Consider the following 27428-nt stretch of genomic DNA (forward strand, 5'->3'; position numbering starts at 1 on the left):
GCCAGAAAATAAAAATGAGATCATACCAGGAAGTTTTATTATGATTGAAAAGGAAGTGGGAAATGACCTATAATTTTTTTTTTTTTTTAGGTACTGGAAACCCACTGCCATGTTGGAAGGCACTGGGGCTCTTTCTTGATCTGCCTATCTTCTGAGGTGCTGAAAACACTCCCTGAACCATCAGCAATATACTCTGTCCCCCAAGCACCACTCCTGAACTGCCGCTGGATCACGCTCCTGCATTATGGTGAGACCTTGGCAAAATGGGCAAAACAGACAACCCCAATGGGCGATAGGACTGGCACAGTCCTATCCAATGTCCCATGGCACAGTCCCATGGCAAATAAAAAGAGAAAGTCATAGAAAAATTTTGGTTTGCAGTTTCAAGAACACATTTAGCTTCAAGTGACCTTGAGATTTTCTGAGGTAAGTTGTTTTCAGACACATCTCAAAATGCACAAGTATTTTAAATGTTGTGGCTATTTTAAACTTTCAGATTGAGAACAATTTTTACAGCAACCTGTTTACACTGTAAACAGGAGGGTACTTTATCAGAGTGCAGTGGGAGAGAACTAGAGCAAAGCCAGCATCCCCCTTGAGCGCACAGGCTCCTCCAGCTCTCCCAGATGGGCAGTGCTTCTTTGGAACACTGCTGAGGAACCATCAGGGGAAACAGTGGGGCTGTGCTTCTCCCCTTGTTTTGAATTAAGTCCTTCAACAAGGGACCTTGCAGGAGCCATCTGAGTAACGTATCTTCCAATATAAAGACAGCTCAAAGGGATGCAGAGAGCATTTTGCACCCTCATGAAAACATCAGTGTACCACTGATGCCTTAAGTTTTAGCTTTCATATTTTAAAACTCTGTGCTGCCCAGGGGTGCAGTTCTGCGCCTCATATTGTCAGTCAGCTCTCTTCACAGAGTGGAGAGACAAAACAAATCCTTTCCCTGCTGGAGACCAAGGACAGCTTTCAGCCCCAAAAGCACAAACAAGGTTGGGCTGAAGGGAGGAACAAGAAGGATGGGACCTCACAACCTGAAGCTGGAATTGGACAATAAAACCCTAATATGCAAATGGCCCAAAACTTATAAAAATGTAAGATCTTGTGACCAGTTTGGCATTTTGTGCATATTCTTAGTCCACCCTGGGTGTAGCCCTGATCAGGCCCTGTCCTGCCCAAGGTGGATCCTGGAAGCCTTTCAATAAACCCCTACTTTATTCTCCAGCTCTGTCCAGTCTCTGTTCCAGCTCAGCCTTCCCAAGGCATCACCACAACCTCTCCAAACTGACTGCTGCCTTCCACCTTCCACTCACTAAAAAATCCTCACTCATCCCTGCCTCAACACAAGACTGGGAACAGGACTGGAAATCTGAGGGAAATGTTAAATGCTGGCATGGAATCCAGAGCAGGCTGGATGGCTGTGACTGCATAAACACTAAGGGGTACCCTGGTATGCTCTCAATGGCTTAATACACAGCTCTGAAAAGGGATGCCTGGCCATAGCACAGGCATCACCTGAAAAGCCAAACAGGATCTCCAAGGGACAAAACAAAAGTTTCTTGAGGCAGAGAAATCGGAGTTCCCCCAAGCAACCCAATACAACAGCTCCATTGGAACTGTGGAGTTGGGGAAGCAAACAGCACCTTGCAATCTTCGTGAAGGAAAGCAGTGGAGAGAGTAACACAATGGTCTGACTGCTTCCAGTTTCATCCTGTGAGATCACAGGCCTTCATCAGCTATGAAAACAACAACTTGGAAAACCTGCACAGGGACAGGAAAAGCAGCTGCAACCAAACACTTCATGATGGCCCTTACTGATCAGGAGAAGAAAGCCAAAGAAATATCAGACTCTCCCCCAAATCTTACTTCCTAAGGGACATTTCTGTGGGGCCCCAAGCCCTGGTGGCCTTTGTACTCCAGCCTGAACCAGTCAGAAAACCAGAGCCTTGTGACTGATGAGGCAAATCACTGCCCAGGTGAAACCTCCCATAAAGGATATTGGGCACTTCCAGTAAACTGCTTGGCACCTCTCCACCGAGTAAAATAAAGCCATGAAAAATATTTTGTGGAATACATTCAGGTGATGAGTTATGGAAACGAATTGGCTCATGAACGCTGCAAATGCAAATAGAGAGGCTAAATTTATCAGCTGAATTATCCATTTGATACTGGATTACTTGCTAAGGGCTAACTTATGACTCCTTTGCTCATGCAGAGAAATGCTTCAGCCCCAGTGCAGTCTGCCATAGTAAGCAGAGAGGGAGAGAGATGCCTCTCAACACCAGTACAGAAATTACAACCCCTGTTTAGGAGTTCTCTCACGTATTAGTGCAGAGATTGGCCTTTTTAATACAAAGGCCTTCATTCAGCCATTTAGACAGTTTCCAATTTGATTCCAAGCCTGGGAGATCTCTTAACAATGAATTTCCTCTGCAATTGTAATATATTTGCACATTTTATGCACAAGCGGGATGCTGTGCACCCTCCTGAAGTGATAGGAGAATTATTATAAGGCAGTAGCTCTCATCCATATGGTTTGGGTAGGGGAAACAGTGTTTTCATCAACCAAGATGAAAGCAGAAAATGCAGTAAATATCATAACCTATAATAGAAGGAAGAGAAAGTTTTCTCAAGATGAAGCAATCCCTCTCTCCTTTTCCTAGCACCAATTGATAACAGCAAAAAAAAAAAAAAAAAAAAAAAAAAAAAGAAAAGCTCTTGGGATCAGCATCCTTTCATAAGATGTAAAAGGACATGAGTCTGAAAGCATGCACCTTCCATCTGTCAGCTGGCCTAATCAAAGTGCAAATGTCCTTCCTTCTAAGATTTTTGCAATGTTTTAGTGAAGTAATTTTGTTACTCTGTTTAAAGTAGCAAGAAGTAATATAACCTTGGATGCGGCAGCTTCACAGGACATCTCTTTTATAGCATTATTTTCGTCTAAAAAACATTTTCAGAAAGAAACGTTTCTCCTCTCCAATCCACTGGTAACAGGTGGTAGATTTAGAAATACTTTAAGCATTACAATTGAAGATAAACCGTTTATAATATTTGACAGCCACCATGAAAAATAAGCATTTGCCAAAGGTCCTTACAAGATTATCTGTCTGACATATTAAGTAGCTTTGTGTACACAGAATACAGGAAGAAAAGAAAAAAGGTAACTTTGCTCCGGCTGGCAACTATTTACAAATGCTCTTCATTTTCCTCCAATGTGTAGAATCCTAGAAGTATGTATTACTCCAAGGTAAATGTTGGCAAATCTAGCTTTTCAAGGGAGGTTCCATTTTCTGGTAAGTCTTATAAATATGTATAGTTAACAAGAAAAGTAACACCTAATGTCTGGACTCTATATAGAGTTCTATTAGAAGAAACAATGCATTCCAAAAGCAGAAATTATCTAAGTAGCAGTTCCTTTCCCAGAAAACTTACTCATTATTACTAATAGCAAGGAATCCAGCAATATAAGAACTACTCATAAGAACTAAAACTGCAGGCAAAGATATTTTATTTGCCTGAAAGCCATTCTCTCAGTTTAAGCAGAGAGAATGTTTTGACACAGGTGAAGGGAGAATAGCTGCGCTACGTCATTGCACAAGGAGATAGGATTCAATTCATAAAAAAGAAAAAAAAATCACTGTGGCACTGTTTAATATATTAAAACAGTGATCCATCTTAGGTTGTTCTATCTACTGCTTTTTTCTTGCTAGAATATACAAAGTCTTCTCAGCAAACCCCCAAAGGATCAATAAAAAATTCTGCCTTGACTAGAACCCTTTACTTAACCAAACCAGGACTTTTCTGGACACACTGACTGAGAACCTGTGTCTGAATTAAAGATAAGTGGTGCTCTGTTCCCCCTTGGAGCAAGCTGGCTCTGGCTCAGGTTCTGTAATCACTGAGATTGAATCAGAAATGCTGAGACAGTTACAATTGCTCAGTTACTGCACAACTTTGCTACACTGCTAAGACATGACATTACTTCGAGGTCTGTCTCTTCCCCCTATACATTTAAAGTTTGAAAATGACAAGGATCTTGGCAGTTGTCTTGATATCAATATTATTACTTGACTAATTTCTCTGGCATTCCACTTGCAAAATAGGCCTAATGATATGTTCAACTAATGGAACAATTTCCCTATATCTATATTCCACTTACTCTAATGCACTGAGGTGTAATTCTAGCTTCATTTCATTATCACTTGACTAGCTCAAGCACTTGCATGTAGTTTTGGATTTATTAATGCAGTGGGTTTAAAGCAATAACTATTTATGTATATAACTCCATGAATATATTCTCCTTTCTAAGCAATTTTGTCCACATCTTTTAAAGTAGATATATTTCACAATGTTTCTGAATGCAAGATGCACTTTTTAAATGCCTTGATGTTTTTTCTCTAAGCTTAAAGCAATACCTCAGTTTTATTCTCTCCTGTGAGTGTTTAGATAGTGCCTCATCAATTTAAATTTAGGGCAAGCCTATCCTTAAAGACTTTAATTTCACTAAATTAATAGATTTCCTTTAAACCAAAACAAAAACACCAGTTTCATTAATTTCTTCCACGGTAGAAATATCAGGAATTTACTGCCAAAGGCAGAGGTAGGTGCTAACTCCTTGACACACAGCCATGTTAGCTAAGTCTTCTGTGCAGGAAACCAGCCCTACAGAGAGATGGGATAACTCCACAGCAAGACAGTCTGCTGATAACTTGTCCAAGTCTGCTGTGCTAAAGGTAGATGGCAATTCCCAAGACATCTGAAAAAAAGGGAACAAATGGCAGACATGGTGGTCATCTGGTGATCTCCATCCAGCCCTTCAGGTGGTGTTTTCACCTGCAGGCAGTTTGGCACGGGGTGACTTCAGATGTCCGAAGACATCTCTAGAAGTGGTGGTACCCTGTGGAAAAGAGTATTTCAAGCTGGCAAAGAAAGCCTGAGACTGTACATTGATGGTTAGGGCACTCCACAAGAGAGACCCAGATACTGACCGTTTCTCCAGTCATATTACAGGAGAGTCACTTGGGAAGAAAGTCCTGCCTCTCCTTGTCTCCTCACAAGTTGAAGATCTAAGGACACTGAAAAAAACCCCCTAAAATAAAAACATCCTGAATCCCTGGCTACTGACCCACTCATAGGAAATCCTTCACTGCATCAGGAATAAAGTTTTAGAGCTAAACTGGCTCCTTTTAAGGCTCTGGATAATCAGACAGCAGATGTCCAGTAACATTAAGGCATATCAAAATCACAATGAGAAAATGAGAAAATTGCAATCAGAAGTCTATGAAAATGGGTCCTAAGCTATTTTAATAATCTATATCTTATCCTATAATAACCTATCTAAATTTTGGATACTGAGAACTAAACTTTCTCTGAACAGTTGTAAATTTTGGATGAGCTTTTGTATAGCCACATATGTAAACCACTGGATTTAGAGGGTCCTTACCATGACCACCTGGCTATGGCCACATCTCAGAATCCCAATTTTACTTTGAGCAAAAAAAAAAAAAAAATCATAAAACCTTTACATACATGAGAATAAAGATACTTTTAAAACTATGCTATGGCAGATCATCTACATAATGTGGTGTAAAATAATTGTATGTTTTTCTATAACATGAGACCCAGCTGCACAGGCTCTTTGTAGACAGGAGTTCAACAATGTCAGGTTTTTTTTTTTAAAAACCCCAACAAATTAAATTAATCTTCCACTTTGCTGTCTTTCTGACTTAAGGCTTGTCATGCTACAGCTCTGAAGCATCTTCTTATCTCTCAAAATTTCAAACCCAAGTGGCTTTTATGTTTATAGAAACAATACCAGGCTTTACACCACGATTTCCAAGGCCTTAGAGATGAAAGTGAGCATTAATACTCTGGATTTCTTGGCAAATTGATGCTATGTTTTCCTCTCAATCTGAAGGGCAGGAACACAGCTGGCAACAGTAGGTAGGGTACTGCCCCTTTGTCCTTTGGGTTGGGTATGCTGACAAAGAAATAAAATCACTCAATGAATGGATTACACATGAATGCACCTTCTTGAAATGCATGTTCAGTGTGCTCCAGACAAAAATATTATTAAGTGGTTAGACATCATTCAATGCTACCTGAATAATTCAATAGGTCTTTAAGTTTCAGCTGCCAATCACTGCAAACTGGCAATTACAAAGTCATCTACAAAAAAGCTTTGTTCTAGTGAGATGAGACAAAAATATCACAATTTCCATGCTACGAGACAAAGCAAAAGGAAAAAAAAAAAAACCACTGTGGCTACAGTGACAACACAGTTCTGTGAAATTAACAGGACTCTGAAGACACCAAAGTTCTGCTTCCTATTAGGCCAGGGCCATTTCCACTAGACAGACAGCATGGGGAGTATTGGGAGATAAAACAAAACACTAAAATCTGGATCTTTTCATACGCATAGTTGGACTGGCATAAGCACAAAGCAAAATAAAATGGGAGGAGTTTTGGGGCTGATAAAATGACAGAGAGCAGATTTCTAATGATGTGGGATAAAAATAACTCGCAGCCTTATTGGAGGAGGGGCATTAGCAAATTTACTATCCACCACGTTTCCTTAAATCTAGAAAGCAACTTCCTGCGTGAAATCCAAGATGAATGGCTAACATTTCCCAAGTGCTCCAGTGAGAGCCATCTTTCTCCCATTCATCCCTACACAGGGACAGCTCAAGTTTAAAGTCCTCATTCAGACACAGCTGGGCTCTAACCCCTGTGGTATCTTTTGAGACCCAGAGAAACCTTACCAGCATTGTTAATGAAAGACCAAAGTGTGTACAAAGTGGATGGAAAAGCAATATACACTAGGAGCTGTATACATTAGTGCAAATAATTTCCTTTTCAAGAGTCAAGAGAGCCAGAGCCATGTACCAAGTTTTGGGAAAAGATACACATACACCATGGAATGAAGAGGTTAGCTGCACTGAGCATACAAAAGCAGTATCAGAAGTAGTTGTAATGGTTCGCCCCTTTTAAATGTCTGCATTTGTCCAGGATCAGAGCCTCTGTGTGCAGCTGATCTTTTAAGAAAGTTCACATTTCGGTATTTGGCTTTGGAAAGAAGAAAAGATGCCAACTGTTGTGTTTTTTTCTGCGTGATTTTTTAAAGTCGGATGGTACTTGATTACTTTACCTACCTAGAGGGAAAAACTCGCCCATTTTCTTCTTGAAAATTTTGTAGTCAACCTCCAAAAAGACGCAGAAGATGATACGATCCACCTGTAAAAAAACAAAATGATCCGCAGTTGAAAGCCTCACAATCATCCATATTGGCAACAACAGTCGATAAAGGCAAAGAAACTTTTAAGCAAATGTGCTTTTATGCTCCAGGCAAACAAGAAAACAGGGCTGCATGTCTTGGCTTTATTGTACATCTGTGCTGTAATTTATAATATAACCTTTGCAATCACAGCTCACAACTGTATTCTTTGTTAACTGCCTCCTGTTTATGCAAACGGCTCTTGAGCACAGTATAAATGACTTTGGCATTCCAGATGAGAACTGGGATGCAATGTTTGATGGAAAAATCACATGGGGACTTCTAATAAACATACAGAAGAGTAAATGGGTAAGCAAAGAGCTCTTTTTCCAATCCTTGTCGGACAAACCTATTTGCAAACCCATTTAGTATTTTAAAATGGCTTTAAAAGGTTTCATGTGGTTTTAATTTACATGAAACCACTTATTCTCACTATAATACAAACAGAATGCAGCAGAAACACAAAAGCTGATTAGATGACAGGTAGCGCACAGGGTAAATAAAACATTTAATGTGCCATCTACTTAGTGAGGCTGAGCATATCAATGAAACCACAGCCTATAATGTATGCACCACCCACCAATGAGTTCAAATAAATTATTTGGGAGATCACTGTATGTGAAAAGCTTTTCTGAAACAGACCAAAAATAATAAAAAAGCTAAACAAAACAAAACCCAGAAATCTAAAGCCCTTAAGGCTGAAAAACACCCACACTGGACTTCAGCCTTGCAATACCTTTGTTTTATTTATTTGCATTGCCCAGCACAAAATGCCTCTGTAGCCAAAACCCAGCTTGGAGGGGTGCTGTGGAAAACAAAAAGACCCTCTTACAACTGAGCTGAGGGACCTACAACTCAGTAATCATTTCTTTGTGTGAAGTGTGTAAGAGCTTAACCAGAAAGGGATGAAGCCCAAGCAACAGGAAATTTGGCATCTTATGCTGTCATGGTGTCTCCACGGGCAGTAAGACAATCTGTCATAGCAGAACTCCTCAAGAGTGCCTTGCATGTGCTGGCGAAGCCTCCCCCCTGCAGGGAAACAGTGAGAGGAATGCTCTCAAGACTTGAATTCTTTGCCTTATCTTCAGTAGAAATTGCTGTCCTTTTGCAGCAGCTGGTCTTAGAAGTGAAGTCCAAGCCTTGGCTTCAAAGACACCGTAATGCTGAACAGCTCAGGACATCATTTTTGAGCTCACTTCAGCACAGCCCAGTGGAATACAGAACGGGATGAGAGCAGGCAAGCTCCAGTTATGCTGGAAAATACCAGAAGCTACTAACAAAGACATCTGAGAACCAAAGGTGATGACAAAACCTGAATGGTCAGACTAGGTACATAATACCACAACTAGCAATAGCAGAAGTAATGGCCTCAAGCTGCACCAGGGGAGGATCAGGTACGATATTCAGAAAAATTTCTTCATTGAAAGAGTGGTTGCACACTAGAACAGGTTCCCCAGGGATGTGATGGAGTTCCCATTCCCAGAAATGATCAAAAAATGAATATATGTGGCACTTTTCAATATGGGTTAATGGGAGAAGTGGAATTCACTCAAAGGTTGAACGTGAAGACCTTGGAGATCTCCAGCCTTACTGATTCTATGACACTCTATGAGGCTGAAGCTACAAGCTGCATTGGTGTTAGGGGAGAAAGAAGCTTGTAAGCAGGAGAGAAGGCAGCAGAGCAGAGCAGGGCAGCCCATCAGCAGATTTTTCAGCAAGAAAACTGCCTGCTGCTGTCTGTTCATATGATGGTTATGAGCCAAGCTGTTCTGTGCATCCCTCATAAACAAACCAGGATGGATCTTAAAAGTATTCTGGACCGTGGCATCAGCTACTCTTCAAAAGGGATATAATAAAAAGCTCAAATACTAGTTATGTGCTCAAGCCAAAAAGCCATACTCATCTCCATACTCACATATTCATAATGTAAAGCATCATTGCCAAGAAGTGTTACACCTTATCTACATGAAATTTGACATGATCTTTAAGGTCCCTACCAATCCAAACTATTTTATGATTCTACCTAAGCTGGGTGTTTTCAGGAGGGAGGGAGGCTTTAATCAGCGAGTGCTTAAATTACATTTCTTGTGAAAATTGAGTTAAGATATTGCTAGGGTGTTGCTTGATTGTCATCTTCCCTCTCTGCCTTGCAGACTTTCAAGCATTAAAAGTGATAGGCCCAATGAACCAGAACAGACAAAAGAGCAAGGATGGAAATGTATAAAGCAGAGGAGGAAGGATATTCCCACACAGAGAAGTTTCTGAGTCTCTGCATAGTCTCTCTCTATTCTCTGCTGAAAATCCTACAGAAATTTGCCTTATTCTGTATAGTCCAGCTTCTCAAGGTGTTCCCTTTACTTTTATTTATTCAGTACAGCTGGCAATGACAAAACTTCTCCATGAGAATTTCTACTACTTCTAATATAATTCCTTAATTTAAAAATAGGGAATCTCTCCAGAATTGGCAGACTATTTCAAAATTTCTAGCCTCCTGATTATACACATCCTATATATAAACCTGTTCCATTTTTTCTTGATGTGAGAAAAACTGCTCTATTTTCAAGCACGCATAAGATACTGTGATGACAGCTGAAATCCTGTGTTTATCTGATTGAATGGCACGTGTTGGCAGATAGTAAATCTGAAATTAACCCCTATTCTATCATTCTGCCAGTCACTGACTATTTCATCTAGCAACCCCAGCTAAAATAATTTGAGATTAGGTGGGGAGAGTAAGCCTTGTCCTCACTACGCCCATTCCAGCTACAACGAGGAAAGGTTTAATGCAAGTGACTATCAACCTACTTTGCCTGCTTGGCCCACAAAAGCTCAGCAGGATTCTTGGGAGGCTCAGTTAGGAAACCCACTCCTTCATTCGACAAGGCAATCTCTCCTCACACGTGGCCTGGAAATTCCAGCTTCATTAGAGTGTCACATCACCCCTTCAGAGAACGTGAGGAATAACCCCTGTGGGCTCCCCTGATATTGCCCAGATAACCCCCAGTTCCTTTTGCAGATGCCCAGCTCCTCTCCACTGCTGACCAAGCACCACTCAGCTGCAGCAGAACTGTAAAGGAGTTCCAGGCTGAAGGTATTAAAGCTCATCCCTGATCAACAGCTCTTTTTTGAAGGCTGGTATTAAAATCTACCGTGTTCTGCCAGAGCCTGATTAAATTCTGCTCACTTTGCAGAATAGGTGGATCAAATAACCCCAAAAATCAAGAGCACTGCAGTATACAGAAGAAGGGAGTTAAAATGCTTGAGCTGGTCACTTAGGCATCTTCACAGCTCAAGGCTGTGAGTACATTTCATTGCTTATTTTTTACCTTGGGCCCTGCTTTCATTGCTAGGCTTTGTTTAATTTTGATGGGGACAGCTTCCAGGTAGTTTTGTTAGCAGCACCTGGTAAGAATTAGTAAACTTCTGTGGGGCTTACAGGACTTAGGCTATTTTTTTATAACCACAGAATGGTTTGGGTTGGAAGGGACCTCAACAGTAATCGAGTTCCAATTCCCTCATCGTGGGCAAGAATTTTCCACTGCTTCTGATTCCTCCAAGCTCTATTCAGACTGGCCTTGGAAACATTTTTTTCAGTAGAATGGACCCTAACTCCAGAATTTTAGAAGGACACAGCCGTATCTCATGAACTGAAAACATCTCCACTGGCGTTTTCAGTTCATGAGGTATGGGTATAAAAGCACAGCTGGTCTAATAGCAGCAGCACTGACATTAGTGCAAAGGAAACAGCAAAAATATTTCTTCCTGGTTTTTGATCTTTGGGGTTTTGTTAGTTGGTGGCTTTGAGGGCACTTTGCATGCTGAGAGTTTTCAACTTATTGGTGAGTTGCTGCACCTTGGGTGAGTTCACTCAGACCACTGACAGTCTGTGAGAGCTCCATGGAATACTGGGCAGGTGGGTGCTTAGGGATAAGCACAGGAATGATGGAAAGATGCTGAGGGTCCCTTAAACTCATCCTAAAGGGCTCTGCCCTCTACTGCACTGTGTGGGAACACACTGAACATTTACATGCACATCTCTGCATGCAGCTGCTGCTGTGTAGTAGGAATTTACAGCTGTACATATAAAAAAGAGGGTGATTTCTTACATGGACATATAGAGACACGATAAGGGGAAATGGTTTAAACTAAAAAAGAAGAGATTAAGATTAGATATTAGGAAGAAATAGCTTACAATGAGGGTGGTGAGGCACTGGCACAGGTTGCCCAGAGAAGCTGGGAATGTCCCATCCCTGGAAGTGTTTAAGGCCAGGCTGGATGGGGCTCTGAGTAACCTGGTGTAATGAAAGGTGCTCCTGGCCATGGCAAGGGGGCTGGAATGAGATAAACTTTAAAGTCCCTTAAGGCCTGTCTGTGATTCTCTATTTATTTTAGCATCAAAAATATCTATGTTTTTTTTCTCAGCCCTTTTGCTGTGGTCTCAGGCAGGTTGTGTGATTCCCCTGGCCTCATTTCCCTCTCTGCCTAGAGGACACCCGGCTGTGCACCAGTGCATTGCTTCAAAGAGTTACTGCCAAGCACAACCCACAGGACATGCCAAGTGCTCTCACAGGTGTAGCTGTCTGTATACCCAAGTGCCAACAAGCTGGATATATCAAACACAGATCTGAAGCAGAACACTGATCAAAAGGCTTTCTAGACTATTTCATATAATGAGTGTTTCCAAGTCATTGCCGCCCTGTGTCCTAACATAATAACAGCTTGCAAGGAAAACAAACCCAAGTGTGTTTCAGCACTCCCAAGTATTTCATGCATGACTCCAGCACCAAGACATTTCTCTAGCAGGAAGTGACTGCTTTTTATATGCAACAAAAAGTTTCATCATCACTTAAATCTTACCAGAAAATACATCATAGAAAAACAATGAGAACCTGCAAAAAATGTTTCCCAATCCCAAATCAAATGGATGATAATATAGCACAAAGAGAAGGAAGCAGCTTTTTGCTCTTTGGAGGTGTAGCAAATCTCTTTCCTATGAAACACTCCTGCCTGGTCCCATTAGGACCTACTGTCATTAGACAACAGTGAACACTAGAAGCTTGAGGAAACATTTTCAGTTTATCAAAATTGCATGGATTCAATTCAAAACTTAGTGAAGCAAAACAGAGATTTTTTTTTTCATTGACTTCAGTGTGCTTGGATTGGCACCTATGCTCTGTAGCACCAGACAGAACATTTGCCTCCTCAAGAATTCAACTCCTTCTGATGGAGACATTTCATTACCTTAAATGTTACATACTTTCTCAAAGGTATCTTTAAAAGTCACAGTTCAGAGCTGCTTGAACCCGTCAATTTGCCTGTAAAAGAGGAGCTCTGAACCTTCAAAGGTGTAATGGGCTTTGAGTAACCTGGTCTAAAAAGACCCCCGTGGAAGGGAGTTTGGAATGAGGTGGTCTGTAAGGCTCCTCCCAACCCAAACTTTCTTATGATTCAACGATTTTGAACATTTTCCTTCATTGGGACCATGATTGCATGGGTAGCCCTGTCAGCTTTCACTGCCTGGCAAAATTTACCTTGTAGAGACCAGTGAGAACAAAACAACCTAAGCCAGGTTTCCAAGGCATGCTCTCACAGAATCAAAATCTCTGAACTGTGAGAAGCTCAACAAGGAGCAAGAGATTTTTAATGCACTCAAGGACCAGGCTATGAGCTGGTCCCTGTATATGATGTAAAATCGCTTCTGTTTCTGTGACAAGGGCTCAGTTTACTGTTCTAAATTTCATATCGCCGTCTTGCTTTTCTTCAGGTACCCTATTTGCCTTTGCTGTTTTTTCTGACAGAGTCCCCTATCTTTTCTCTTTTTCTGACAGCTCCTCTCTGCCTGTAACTGGGCTGATGCACTGAACTGGCCACATACAGAAGTACAGAGACCAACATCTGGTTCTGCCCCACTAAAAACTGGTAGATGATGCTCTCTCTTGATGCTGACCATCTCCCCTTCAGCCCAGCCTCTGCCTGATCTGATCCTCTGGTAATCCTATTGCAACCAGCAGATGGGAATACCAGCTTCGTGGAATAACACAGCCATCTGCCATATACCTCCCAGCAGCTGTGATGCACTTTGCCAGGGATGCTGCCTTCCTTGAGCACCATGAACATCTGGCCAGCTGTCCAGACAGCAGCCTGCCTGTCCAAACAGAGCAGAGAGGACTGCATCTCCCTTTGGAGACCAGCAGGGTTGAGGCCAGAAGTTTTCACACATTTTCTGAAGTTGAGCGCTTTAGGCCCCATAAACACTAATTTCACAGCACCGTAAATTAAAATTCAGCCTCCTGGTATTATTACTAATTTCACAGGAACCATTAGAGCATAAAGCCTAGCTGACTGTCTGCTCCTTTTGGCATGACATCATGGTCTATAACTGCAGAATTACTCCTAAAAAGAACCCCAGTCACGTATTATGGCAAATAGAAAGCTTTGGTGCTGCCTTCATCCTCAGGACAGGATTTAAGCAGGGCAGAGGTGTCAGACTGGTGATACGGTGAATTTGACAATCAACGAACTGTGTGATGATGTTCACAAAGCTATTCACCTAGCCTTAAGAGCATTTCTCTTGGCACAGCTTTTGCAGACCTGAGCCAAAGCACGCTGTGTTTACTTGACCTTGCAATCATACAAATGAGCCCAGCTTCAGGCAAACAGGACATCTCTGGATTACCCTTCAATCCAGAAAAAAAATGCACTCTCTCAGGACACTGCTCCCTGGTTTTCATGGATTTGAATTTGGGGATTCTTTGGAACCCAAAGAAAAAGCCTAAATAAAAATTCACATCACTGCAAACCTCTTGCAAGTAATGGTATTAATGGAGAGTTACGATATTGCATCAAGAGCAAATACTTGTGTAGGACTAGGTGTGAAGAAGCAACTCTTACTTAAACCACCATATTACTTAGCTAGCCATTGAAGGAAAAAAAATAGAAATTTTACGAATTATAAAATTATTTATGCCTATCACAGAGTGAATGGTTTCTATGGAGGTCCTACTGCACTTAAAAAACAGAAAGTTATTATTACTGTTTTTATATCCTACTTCATGATCGAACACACACTTAGCTTGGAATGAAAGATAACTAAAAGTCTAAGGGCAATTTAAAAAAACTAAACCAAAACAAACAAAAACCCCACCACAAATTTACTACCAACTTAAAATATTAATACAAACAACATCCTAGTACACAAGGCTTTGCAGCAATCTCTGCCTCTAAACCAAAATGAAGTAGCAACACATTTAACAGTGAAACTCAATAAAAATTCAAAATACGGCCAGAATGTCTCTCCCTGTCCTTTGTGCCTGGTTCTACAGGTCTGGTCATATTCGAAAGCTGAGGGCTGTTGATGCTCCCAGTATCCCACAGGTACCAGACACACCTGTGCAGTTATCACCGTGGCCTGAGCCTATCCCCACGTAACTGAAACATATAAAAACCCATAAAACTTTCCAGTGGAGAACCCCTTTAACCCACAGTTCCCAAGCACAGGTCAGCATGCCAGTTTGGTGACAGTTCCAACAGACCCCTGCTGCCAGGGGAAGATTTGATGTGTCCAAGGTCACAAAGAAACAAGAACACCAGAAGTACAGTAGAACCCTGGGTTTTTTCTTCTGCTCTCTTTTGACCAAAGATGCTACAGATAAAAAAAAAAAAAAAAGAAAATCCCATCAATGGGCACATGCAAAGTTCACAAGCTTTACTGCACGCCACTGCTTTTCCTCTGGTGGAAATATCTTTTCAGTGCATCCATATATTCTGTGAATCAATACTGATAACTCATTTTCCCTTATACATTGATTGTTTTTTACAAGTTACTTATTCTTTGTGAGAGAATTCACTCTGTGAACACCTTCAGTACTTTTTTAATACAGTGCATTATTCAAGGGCAGGTAGAGCTTTCCCTTTTGGCCTTCATTGTGCTGAGGTATTACTTTTTGTGTGTGAACAAAGCATCTGCCTCACAAGCAGAATGACTGTCCTAAAGACTCAACTTGGATCTCAAACAAGAAATTATAACAGCATTTTCACAGGAATTCACAATTTTGTCAGCCATTTGTGTATATCCCAGTTACCTACTGCACAATTATATGACAAATAAGATGTGACAGTCCTGTAGTGGCAATATAAACACACACAGGCTGTAAAATAACCAGTCCTTAATAAGTCCACGTGTGGTTTCATTCTCAACTACAAAAAAAGTTTTTCATTTTCCTAAAGGCGAAAAAACCTGCAAAACCAGCCTACGATTTAAGGGAGCCTCTCAGTACATTTCTTTTGATGGTCACTAAAACTTGTCAGGGAAGGGGCAGGAGAGTAGTTTAAGAATGCATTTGTTTTTGCCAAGATATCCATCAATCTGCACAACTCACTTCCGTGCCACACAAACACGATGACATAAAGCCCATTAATCTTTCCCAGCTTAATGCCTACTGTCCTTTGAAGATACAGGTTTGGAATATGTGAAGGCAACCTCCATTTTTCACAGCTCCCAGTCATAGGGCAGCTGACACAGCCGAGATAATCCTGTATTCAGCGAAACCGGGGGAATGAATGGATTCTGATGAATGTAATTTGCTATCTCAGTGACAAATGGCAAATGGGAAGAGAGGGGTGTGCATGCAAATATAACTGCATTAAATAAGGGCTTGTGAAGGATAGTGCTCTGAAAATATCTGATAGGCAGTTTTGCAACAACCGTGCCTTATGGAGGAGATAAATCATCAGCTTACTTAGAGTTATCATTATACCCTCATTGTGGAGCACCGCTGAATAAGATGGAATTGTGGCATACAATCAAGCAGGCTGTTGTGGTCCCAAAAGCCAAGTTTTTGCATCACATTTTACCTTACAACATCAGTTTTTTTGCTATGTTTTTAGTACAAGTTGGACTTGAATATTCCGTAGTTCCCTAGGATTACGAGGATCCTAAACCTGCCTGGGCAGTGAACCTGTGGTAGGCTAATTCCCAAGACTGTTGTGCTCCAGCTCTTTGCTGGATTGAGGTGTCACTTTGGAAAAATCTCATGGTTTTGATGTTTTTTGCCAATTTTGTTGCAGTATCACATAATATCTACTGATAAAATTCCCACTCCTTCCCAGGGCCAGCAGGACAATCGGAACTAATTGCTCAGACTCCACCACTCTAAAATCAAATTATGCTTGAACACAGAAATGTGATCACCTCCTTGCCATTATCCCAGTGGCTGCTGCAAGATTCTGAACACAAAACAGCCCCAGGACTTAAAACCACACAGACAGACTAAGTAAAATGGTACCTCTTACACTTCAAACAGGTATGAGAATCCAAAAAAAATCAAGGTTTGGGTTGGAAGAGACATTAAAGATCATCCATTCCAACCCCCCTGCCACAGACAGGGATGTCTCCCACTAGACCAGGTTGATGAGGCCCCCATCCAGCCTTTCCTTGAATACTTCCAGGAATGGGACATCCACAATTTTTCTGGGCAAACTGTTCCAGTGGCTAACTTATGAGTCATTCCAGTTTGGATGCTAGAGCCAGTGCCAGGAGGAGGCAGCAGGAAAAGCAACAGGGATCCATTGTCCTGGAAAGCAAAGCTCCCTGCTGCTGCTGCTTAGGCTCCTGAAGGGTGCACAATAGTTGAACTACAGAAAAAAGGCAAGAGAAACAAATCCTGGAAGATGATGATGGTTTAACCAACTTTTTTAAGTGCACTGTTACAGGCAGGGTAAAATGGTGGTCATGCTAAACTCTGCAACAATTTTCTCACTGAGGCTGAGCAAACCCCACCTCAGGGGCTGGCATGCTTTCCAGCTGTTTTCATGTTATTTTCTAAATTATTGAGAAAAAAAAAAAAGTCAGGCTGGATCTTACAAAGTTGGTTTAAAATTCAACTTTTAAAAGTGTTTTCATCAAAAGAGGACAGATGACTCCCACGTATAAAATTATGTAAGCATCTGAAACCCAGGAAGTTTCACCTCAGAAAGCTTCTCAAAATACATGACTTGATGAAGTCTCTCAAACCTAATGTAAATGAGAGCAGTCCAGGAGAAAACTCCCACTGAGTATTTCCCTTGTTTGCTATCACTTCTTTTATCATTCTCACCTTCATCCTCCATTCATGTTCACATTTGTCACTCTTCATCCAAAGCCTGATGATTTCACAGGGGTTTCAGGTCAGTGCAACCAAATGTTTCCCACCCTGCTGGGAAGATGACAGCAGCACTTGGACACCAATTTTGTCTGACTACATCCAGGTTTCCAAAAATTCAACAGATGTCAAAAGAGCTGCACTTTTAGGGGATGAAACCTGCTCACCTAACCTGCAGCAATGTACTGCAAATTCTGCTCCCAACACCTCAATAGAGACTCTGTTTGAGAAGAGCATGGGTAGAGATAACACTAGTGTAGAAAATCATTAATTCCTACCCAACGGGGTGATTAAAACTCCTGTTGTGGAAGCAAAGTGAAGGGGTAACAGACCTGCTTTCCCAAGAATAAATTCCACATGGCATAACTTGAAACAGCTCTGAAACCATCGGCCTTACTAAAATCTGTACAGAATCTCATTTATGTAAATATTACCTAATCTCTCTCCTTGAAGAAAATGTTTTATGATTAAGTTATTTGTCATTTAGAGATCAAATTAATCTCATTAATGCACGCTATTAAAGACCATTTTCCAAGGACAAAGACTGATTTTCTTAAATACTGTATGTGTCTCATTCTAATACTGGAGATAATGTTTTTGCCACCAGAAAAAGACAGAACCAGACAAAAAAGGATACTGTTAAATTTCCAGTACTGCTAGAAAAAATACTTCAATTCCCAGGATGATCACTCCAGTGTATCTTTCAAAAATGAGACCAACTCAGGACCATTTTCTTACTGCATATTTAGAGGTACACCCTATTTGCACCTGAAACACTCAGACAGATTCAACAAAACAATGCCATTTTTGTTAAATAGTGGCTGCAGAAAGATGCGTTATCTTTGTAAGATTTTGAAATGCTTGATTCCCAGCATCCTGAAATAATCTCCATGCATGACCTAAATGCAACCTCTGCATGTTTCTTGCTGATCACAAGGGATGTCAGGAGGAACAATGAGCAGAAAGCCAGACAAATTGGATGTAAAATACTTATTCCCAAACACTCAGGAACCTGAGATTGTAACTGGCTCAGCTTGTGGAATGGCTGCAGGAAAGAGCCTGCTTTTGGGATGTCTCTAGCTGTGAGAGGCTGGGACCAGTAAGATCTGTTCTTGAGAGCACATATAATCATGGATTTGGCATTGTGAGCTGGGACAGCAACTCCAGCCAAAATACCTTCATGTAAAAGGTCATTAAGGCAGCTTGAAACGCCTGACAGATGCCTTCCTCAGAGGATATTGCAACTCTGGTACAGGCTGGTCAGAAAAAAGAAACAACCAAACAACAGGATATAAATGTCCACAGTATGCCAGCACTTTTCATAAGGATTGATAGGGGGAAAATGAGATTCGTCTCTAAGGAATCAATTTAAAATTAATTTTAATAGATGGTAATAGGCTGACAGCCCTCTGAAAACAGCCAGCAGATGTTCCAGCACTTTATCAAGTCCCTGTGCCTAACATTTGGTATACCAATTCCACAAAATCAATCTTCTGGATGGAGCTCTGTTTCTGCAGTTTGCACACTAACAATGGCTGTTAGTGGATTTTGACTTCCACCAGTGTGTTTAGTTCTACTGTGGATTGCAGAGCATGAGCAAGTGAGCAGATTTATGATTTACTAAAAAGGACAAGAAGTTGCCTTTTTTATGGCATGTTGCTATCAACAGATAACCTTCGTTCTATCTGCTCATCATAAGGGTAAAATGCATCTAAATTACTAAGATACTGCTCAGATACAATTGAGAACATCAGAACAATTTATACGAGCTGCTCAAATGCACTGATGCATATAAAGTCTCCAAAACCATTTATTGTCAAAATGTCAGTGCTAAATGCATAAAACTGTAACTTATTTTATTCCATTAATTAAGTAATGTGTGCACAGCACTTTGAAAATGTAAAAGCACTTTGAGCACTGAGAGCTAAGCAGTGTTATTTTCACTCATGTGGACACACTGTATGAATCATACATAATAATCACTTCTTGTGGAAAGTATTTTTGGTTCACTGCCAAAACCTAACCTAGAGATTTGGCACTTCTGTTCAGTAAAACATCTTTAAATGGTCCTATTTGGACTCCAGCTGGGAATTTTCTGCAACACATTCATTACTGAGTCCTTCACAATATATACCAGGTATACACAAGTCCTTCAAAACTCTGTAATTTACTTTGTCTAGAGAGAGTGTAAACACTTTATTGCATTCTCCTCATTTGCACAAAACATTTGAGAAGTGGCTCACTGGTGTTAGCTGTGATTTAACTCATTCTCTTTGACCTGTGCAAGATGCAGCAGGTGTAATGGATGTAACACAGGACTGGGATTCCCTTTCACCTTTGTGAGAGCTGTAGATTATTTACTGACCTCCTGGTGAAAAGGAGATCACGTGGAAAGGTGATTATGTAAGAACTTGATGGTGTCATCATTATCTCTCCCTATCATCGCTGTGATTTGCTTCCCTCTAATCTCCCTCTGACTAGAGTTTGTTTTTCCTCCCCCTCTAGCCTTTGTCAGTGAGGAGATGCTGTGACCATGAGTTTTCCTTCCCTTTCTTTCTCTCTCTCAGAGAGCTTTCACAAGGATCATGTTTTGTACCCACAAGCACATCTGTTGTGTCTGTCTTGAAAAAAAGAAGCCTGGCTATCTCTGCCTTGCACAAAATTGCTTCTCCATGATCACATTCACAGGGGAAAGTCTAAAATAACCAGAAACCAATAAAACTACATCATTCTCCTGATTAGTTAAGAGGAGCAGTGATGACTTACAGCTGGCCTGAGTACCACCTGTGAACAGGTCAGCCCCATGTTTCCAGCTTCCTGGAATACACACTATCCCTGTTATAGCTCTCAAATCAGGACATATTTTATGCATGCCTTATACTTGTTTAAACACATGCCTATCCATAATATAAATTAGTCTGTGCGGGATTAACCTAGCCAGGAATTTCTCTGCTGAAAGTCTTTCCGGATGTTCAGATTTAAAGAGTTTTCAAGAGCCTTGTCTGTAACACACTGCACCCATCTCTATTAACAACTCCCCCTACTACACCCTTGATAACTGATAGGTGTATTTATTCAGCATCATTTTTTGTTCCCCAATTAAGGGAGAAAGGAGAACAAGAGCGGGAGATATCTGATGTGGTCAACATTGCTCTGTAAAGTTTGGCCTGATTTGCTCCACTTGAAACAGAGAAATTAATGTAGAGTATTTTGAAAAGAAAGGAAGGATATGGGAACTGACTGGCTTGGAACAGATGAAACCTTTTACAGGGTTTACTGTGTCAGCTTACAAACTTTTCTGAGGAGGGGCAGCTACACTGCATATCTTATCCATAAGGTAAACACAGAGAGATCCCACAGCAGCTCCCAGCATCATGTAACTAAACTCAAAAATAATCTTGAGTGGCTGTGCAGGACTTGCACGGCCAAGCTGAGCCTTGAGGCGCCCCATGCTCAAAACGAAGGGTGCTCCCAGCCTGTCAAAACATTGCTTAGCTCCTGCTCTAATTCTGGCTCTGTGGCGAGCTCTCAGTCTTTCCCACTCAGAAAGCAACATCATCTCATTTTCGCTAAAACAGAAATGAGGAGAGAGCAGGGAAGGCAGAGGAGAGTCAGCTGCTGTGACACAGTGGGCTGGGCTGGTGCAAGTCATGGTGGCTCCTGGAGGGCTACAGCAATTTCCCACAGCAAAGTCTCTGACCTGGCACCTCACTTTCATGCAGTTGCTCCAAAGGTTCAGTAATTCTTAGTGTTAAAAAATCCATATGGCACTGTCAGCATTCCAGATATATACATTATTCAATAATAATAAGCTACAGACTTATGTAATACTCTCTCTACATAGCTGTATATCTGCTGCAGGTGGACAGGGAACAAAAGAAAAGAATAAAAGCACACCTCATGCAAAGGCAGTAAATAAACCATTTAAATTCCAACAACTAAGTCCCAGAAGAGACATGAGTCTATCTGGCACCTCTTTTTAATAACTCCAACCTATTCCCTGCAACCATGATTCTCTGCAACCTTGAGCACCAAGAGGTCAGGGGGTTCTTGACTCACTGGTGGGTCAAGAGAAAAAAATCACCCTTTACTTTGTCACAGAAAAGGTAATTTGTGGCACTTTCCCACACCACCCAGTGAGGACATGACTGTAATGCCTATGTGCAGCTGCTTTCAGATTTGTTACTTGTGATTTGCTTGCAAGCACGCCTGGACCATCCACAAAGCTGATCCTGGAGACAACTCCACCTGATTCAGCTTCTGGCTCCAACAACGTTCAGTAGTCTCACGTTAAAACCTACACAGCAGGTCACTGCTTTTACATCATTCCTCAAAACCAAATTATTAAATCATTACTTGCTGTTGATTATGTCCTATCCAGCCAAAGCTCCACGTTCTTGTGTCTGGTAACTCACTCAAATTTCACTTCTATGGTAAGATTAATGTACTGAGAGATAAGTTGAACATGTCTAAATCTCTGAAAAGTCAAATCAATTTTCTCAAACATCTCCCCTTATAAAAACATCTCCTCCAGGGCAGTGATTTTCATGCCAAGTGTCACAGCACAGTGACTGTATATGGTTAAATTGCAACTCTCTAAAATATGGATTTATAATACAGATAACGGAAGTCCTATAATTGTAACATTTCAAATGTGCCATCTCTAAAAACACCAGTTTTCAAGGGATGTCATCTGATGGTTTGAGCTGCCTCTTGATCAGTGGCAAGCTGATACTACCTTGGGGGAGGAAGACTTTTATTATTTTCCAGTGACTGTGCAGGATGAAGATGGCATCCTCCTCCTTAGAAGGCAACTCTGCCTACCAAGAAATTCTATTGGAGTGACTGAACTTCTGTGGGACTAACACAGCATTCTGTTCATTCTGTGCTGCCTGCAGAACTAAAAACATACTGTGGCTGTAAACACCATATTTACAGCCTTAATCATGATGACAGCTTAAAAAAAATCACATAATTTCACAAACTAATAAATGTGGGTGTCTCTTCTGCCTTGTCATTTCTGAGCTTTTAGGAGCTCAGGTCATGCTCTCACCTGTGTTTTCTAGCTGCAGAAGACTAGAACATATTAAAAGCATATGTGAAACAGCTTAAAAAATGAAAATCTTTGTCCAGTAAGCCTTCAAAATTCAAACTTTCAGAGAAACATCAAGTATCACAAGAGTTGGCAACAATAAGACTGCATTATCCGTTCTTCAGAAGTTGAGGAACACCACAAAAACACCAAAGCAGGGGCAGATGAGGTTGAAACTCCCCAGTACAATTTGCAAGGTTGCTCTGGTTGTGATCTGTTCACACTGAACTCAGTTGTGTTTTTTTAATTGTGAAGGGATTTGGGCCGGGCTCACCTGTGATCACCATTGCACATTTCTGCCTCCGTGGAAGACAGGCCTGTATATAAATGCTAAATAGATATTTTCTCTTTACTGTGCTGAAAAGGGAGGCACCATCTTTCTTTTTGTGGATTTTCTCCTGGATTTTCATTTTCTCCAGGAAACTGGAAGAAGCAGTTCTGATGATTTGAAGCAGCAGCAGAAGGAACAGCTCTGGAAATGAGGTGGGTTTTTTTTTTTTTTTCTGCTGCACTTTTCTTGCCACGTGCTGCAGGATGTGCTGCCACTTGGATGTGTGTTTCTAGGCTTCCCTTCTCTGCAGAGGCTCTTTCACAGGAGCCTGGAATGCTGCACTGGGGAACAATTCCAGTGAAATGAAGAACCTGCTGCTGCAACGCTGCCAGGCATGGAGCAAGCCAAGGAGCTGCAGTCAGCTGGAGCTCCCAGCCACAAAGTTGTCGCTACCCTAACTCCTCCTTCACCAAGAAAAAAAAGGCTGAAGAAAACCCAAAAATAATCTTGAGAGGATTTTTCCTGTGGCCTTGGAAGCCTTTGTGGGGCTTCCTATATATATAAGGTTTCATCCTGACCTATTATCAGGGTTTATCTGGAAAGGTAATTATTATACCAATTATAATTGATTATAGGTAATCAATCATATTGCCTGTTGCCAACTCCTGTGAGTGTGAATTGGTTGATCTGAGGGTCCAGGGTGCGAGCTGGTGAATCTGGAGGTGTTGCAGATAGGATTCCTTCAGTGACCATTGGTACAACTTGAAAAGAAAATGCTGTTTTTCAATAAATAGTACAGCCACTGACAGGTTTTGAAGCCTGAAAGCTACAGAAAGTAGCCATTAAAAACATTGTTTGATCAGAAGAACCAAAATGTGATTTCTGTTGAAATAAGATAAATAATCAAATCACAGTTTTTAGGAGTTTTTTTAGGGTTTTTTGCTCCATCATAACTTTTAGAACAATCTACTTGTTGTGTTTATTTAAGAAGTTCATTCTACCTTAAATAAGTGCTATTTTGATTAAATTTTTATTGCTCTTTTCTTTTTTCCTTTTTTCTTTACTTTTTTCCTTTTCTCTTTTTTCCTTTTCTTTTATTCTTTTTCCTCTCCTGTGAAGCCAGGCTACAGCAGCTCATCAAAACAAAGCAAGGTGAATTTTTCCGTACTTGTTATTGTGCTGTATCTACAGTGGCAATCTGATCTCATCAGGAAACAATTGCAGTAAAGATATCTAAGTGGATGTCACAGCTCTGCTGAAATATAATAAAGTGAAATGAACCAAAAAAATCCAAAAAAACCCTTTCAATACAAATCACATAGTTATGTTGTAGTGAGTTGCAAACAGAATATGAGTACTGGAGGAGGGAGATAAAGCCAGAAATGCCTAACACACTTATATTATTTTTAACATATTTGGGGAGTGCATAATTATGGGATTTACAGCATTAAACCTCAGAGCTGTTGTGCAGCATGCACTGAGAGGATCAGTAAAAAGGGAAAGGGTGAATTACAGCTCTTTTCAGTGCAGTTTGAACTATCCCCTCGTAAGATAAACACTATTGATTGCTTTTAAGCCTCCTCTCTATTAGGAAGAGACTTCTAATTTTGGGAAATCAATAATAAAAGGTGGCAGAACACACTGCCCACATTCCTCCTCCCCACCCCAGCCCAGCCCCCTGCATGATTCTCTTCACATAAACCTCAAAACAGGAAAGGGCAGAACCACACATTAAACTGGAAGATCATTGCTGATGTGCAGGGTGGAGAATTTGCCCCTTGGGCCACTTTCTTCTTCAGTACTGAATCTGCATCAGAATCAGCATCCACAAACTACTGTTTTAATTTCCTGACAGGAAAAAAAAAAATCTTGCAATGCTTGTTTTAACATTTTTTTTTATTTTTCGGTTTTTGTATCTAAGCTGCCTTCAGTGCCTGAAAATTAACTCCTTAAGTAGTTTAACAAATATCTTTTCTTTTTCGAAACAAAGGCTTTTGTTAGAGGCCAAAATAGCTTCAATTTTCAAGCTGTGGGGTCCTTTCTACTTCTTTTGTCTGGCTCATGATTTTAAGGGCCAAAAGGCATCAATTTAAGAGCAAAGGAATGGGTGGTGATATTGAATTACCAAAGCCGGTGTGTTGGGAGGCTGTTTGGGTCTCTGCTTTCTGGTGGTTTTATTATTTCTTTTTTTTTTTTTTTTTTTTTGAGGATGGCTGTTTTTCAAGGCCTGTTCCATGAAAGCCCTGCAGACAATGCCAAATCTCCAAGAACAGATCTACACAAAACACTCCATAAAGCATATTCGGGCAGACATTGTGCATTATGTACCACGTAAGATGCCCAGCCAGCCTTCCAAGAAAAACAGCAACACTGACTGAAGCCAGGCCAAGGATTTTCTCATTAGCATGAGCAGAGGTTAGGCAGGCATACAGCCTTTTCCCCCGTCTGTTTCCATTTACAGAGGCAACCACTCCTAGGAATATTATACCTAATGCACAGCTGGATAGTCTACAAAGAAATAGTTGGGGTGGGGTTTTTTTGTTTGTGGTTTTTTTTTCCTGTCTTCTGCTGCTAAACTCCTGCCTGCTTGGTATTTCCATCATTTCCCCTGAAAGTGGTGAGGTTTACCCTGATATGACGCTGCTTTTCTTAATAGTCTGACAGGGAATGGTCATCCCAAGCTGGTATGAAAACAGCAATTTCTCTGGTGACTCTCTTGTTAAAGCAACTACCTGTGGCCACTATCTGAATGCATCACTTAAGTCTTTGATGGCAAAATGTTTAAATAAATGAGAGGCAGCAAAAATAGCTAGCAAATATTGGGAGATGATTATGTGGTTAAACCTATAAATGACAATGCTTTTAAAGAACAGTTAGAGGTATTTTTATTAGAGTAATCACAAACAGATTAATAGCTTGGAAAGCAACAGAGGATTTTTCTCTTCCAAAGCAGCGGGATTTTCAGCAGACTCTAACCAGCCCTTATCGAAGTGGGAATATCTATATCCATCTCCTCTGATCACCTCACCCCTCAACATAAAGGGAAATCAATGAGAGGACTTGTTATTGAGACAGGTGTCAAGACTCAGGCACTGTGATCACACCTATAATCCTGCAGGAATCCATTTCCAACAATTACATCATCTCCAATGCAACTGGCATATTGTTTAGAGCTGCTCTAAGATCTAGGGAAGGAAATAAAAGCCCCATATAGAACATAGATATGTGGGGTGTCCATGCTGACCTCCTGCTGCTGGCTCTGACTCAGTACCAAAGGCTATTGCACTAAAATAATGCTTTAGAGTGCCTGCATTTCTAGGATGGAGACTCTGTTATCAGAGAAAACTCTTTGATTCTCTGCACAGTGCCTATGGATGGATTTCTCTCATGCTCATTTTTTTGGATGACCAATTAAGTGAACAAGGGCAGTGGAAGGGTTAAGCATTGATCTCAGGATTCCCCTGGCATGCCAGGGATCTGCTGCTAATAACACTAGTGGCAGTTTCCTGAGCTGAAGCTCCCAGTGTGATAGCAGCTCCTGATCTGATGAAAATTCCTCCCTCACTGCAGCAAAACACCCCATCGTTTAGGAGTTTTGAATGTGCTAACAGCTAATTTATTAAAGGACTCCTGCCGTGTCCATGTTTACAGGGCTCAGGCTGCATACAAAGGAAAAGACTATTCCAGACACATAAGGGGAGCAGAAGAGAGCTGTATTTTTGGAAACAGCAGCACAATGTGCCAGAGGAAGGGCTGGACTGATGGAAAGAACAGCTCTGATTTTTGGGCTGAGAATTCTTTCAGCCCGGATTAAAATGAGCATAAATATGGACTGGAAAAGATAAATTAATGAGAATAAAGATGTATTTTACAAATGGTGAAAAAACATGAAATAGGTTCAGGCTACAAGTCTTGAAAAATGTGGAAGTTTCCTAGATGTATAGTAATGAAGGCAAATGTATGTTGGGGACAGACAGATATTTAAGCAGTGTCCTCTTGTAAAGCATTGTCTCTTTTGAGAAAGCTTCATCCTATAAATCACTATAAATCTCAAGGTAAAATTTCTCAGCCCAAAAAACGGGCATAAAACGACCCAGGAGAAATGGAGGCTGCATCTTCCAAAGAATTCTGCTTTTAACTAAGAGAAAAAGATACCTGCCACAAATTTTGAGCAAATCCCCCATCTTCCACACAAAAAAAAGCTGTAACAGAAACTTTCAGCCATCTCCAATAACAATCACATTCCAGATGCCTCTCTCTGACAAGCTGTTAGTATGACAAAGCCTGGAAATAGAAGAAGTCCAAGCAAGAAGCAGGTGTCCTCCACATCTAACAACATTACCCAATTACCTCCAGGTAAACATTAGGCACAGCCTGAGCTTAAAAAATAAGGTTCAGTGCAAGGAGCACCTGGTTAAGAGGCTAATAGGCTAAATAATTCTGTACAGTTTCCAGACACTAACACTTACATGTTGAGTTAGCTGTGTTCTCCTTTCACTGAGAAGCACTCATGAAATAATCTGAACGACTTTGGCAGATTCATTTAATTTGAAGATTTACACTTCAGCTTCCTTTTAAAATCCCATTGTTGTAAGCAAACCACTTGATGTGCTGTCAAGTGATACTCTAATGAGGACAGTTTCTAGTGGGCTT

The 27428-nt window shown here is 40.9% G+C and overlaps 1 protein-coding gene across 6 annotated transcripts in view; it reads right to left on the reverse strand.

Moving 5' to 3' along the window:
* The window catches only part of MACROD2 (mono-ADP ribosylhydrolase 2), an 861715-nt gene that overhangs the window by 80059 nt on the left and 754228 nt on the right, over window positions 1-27428 (reverse strand). For all 6 annotated transcript variants that reach the window (XM_066316515.1, XM_066316514.1, XM_066316518.1 and 3 more), the window contains exon 9: window positions 7152-7233. In XM_066316515.1, the coding sequence (XP_066172612.1) occupies window positions 7152-7233 (82 nt within the window). The remainder of the gene's footprint in view (window positions 1-7151; window positions 7234-27428) is intronic.

Source organism: Sylvia atricapilla, chromosome 3, assembly GCF_009819655.1.
Source record: "Sylvia atricapilla isolate bSylAtr1 chromosome 3, bSylAtr1.pri, whole genome shotgun sequence".
In the NCBI taxonomy this organism is placed as follows: Eukaryota; Metazoa; Chordata; class Aves; order Passeriformes; family Sylviidae; genus Sylvia; species Sylvia atricapilla.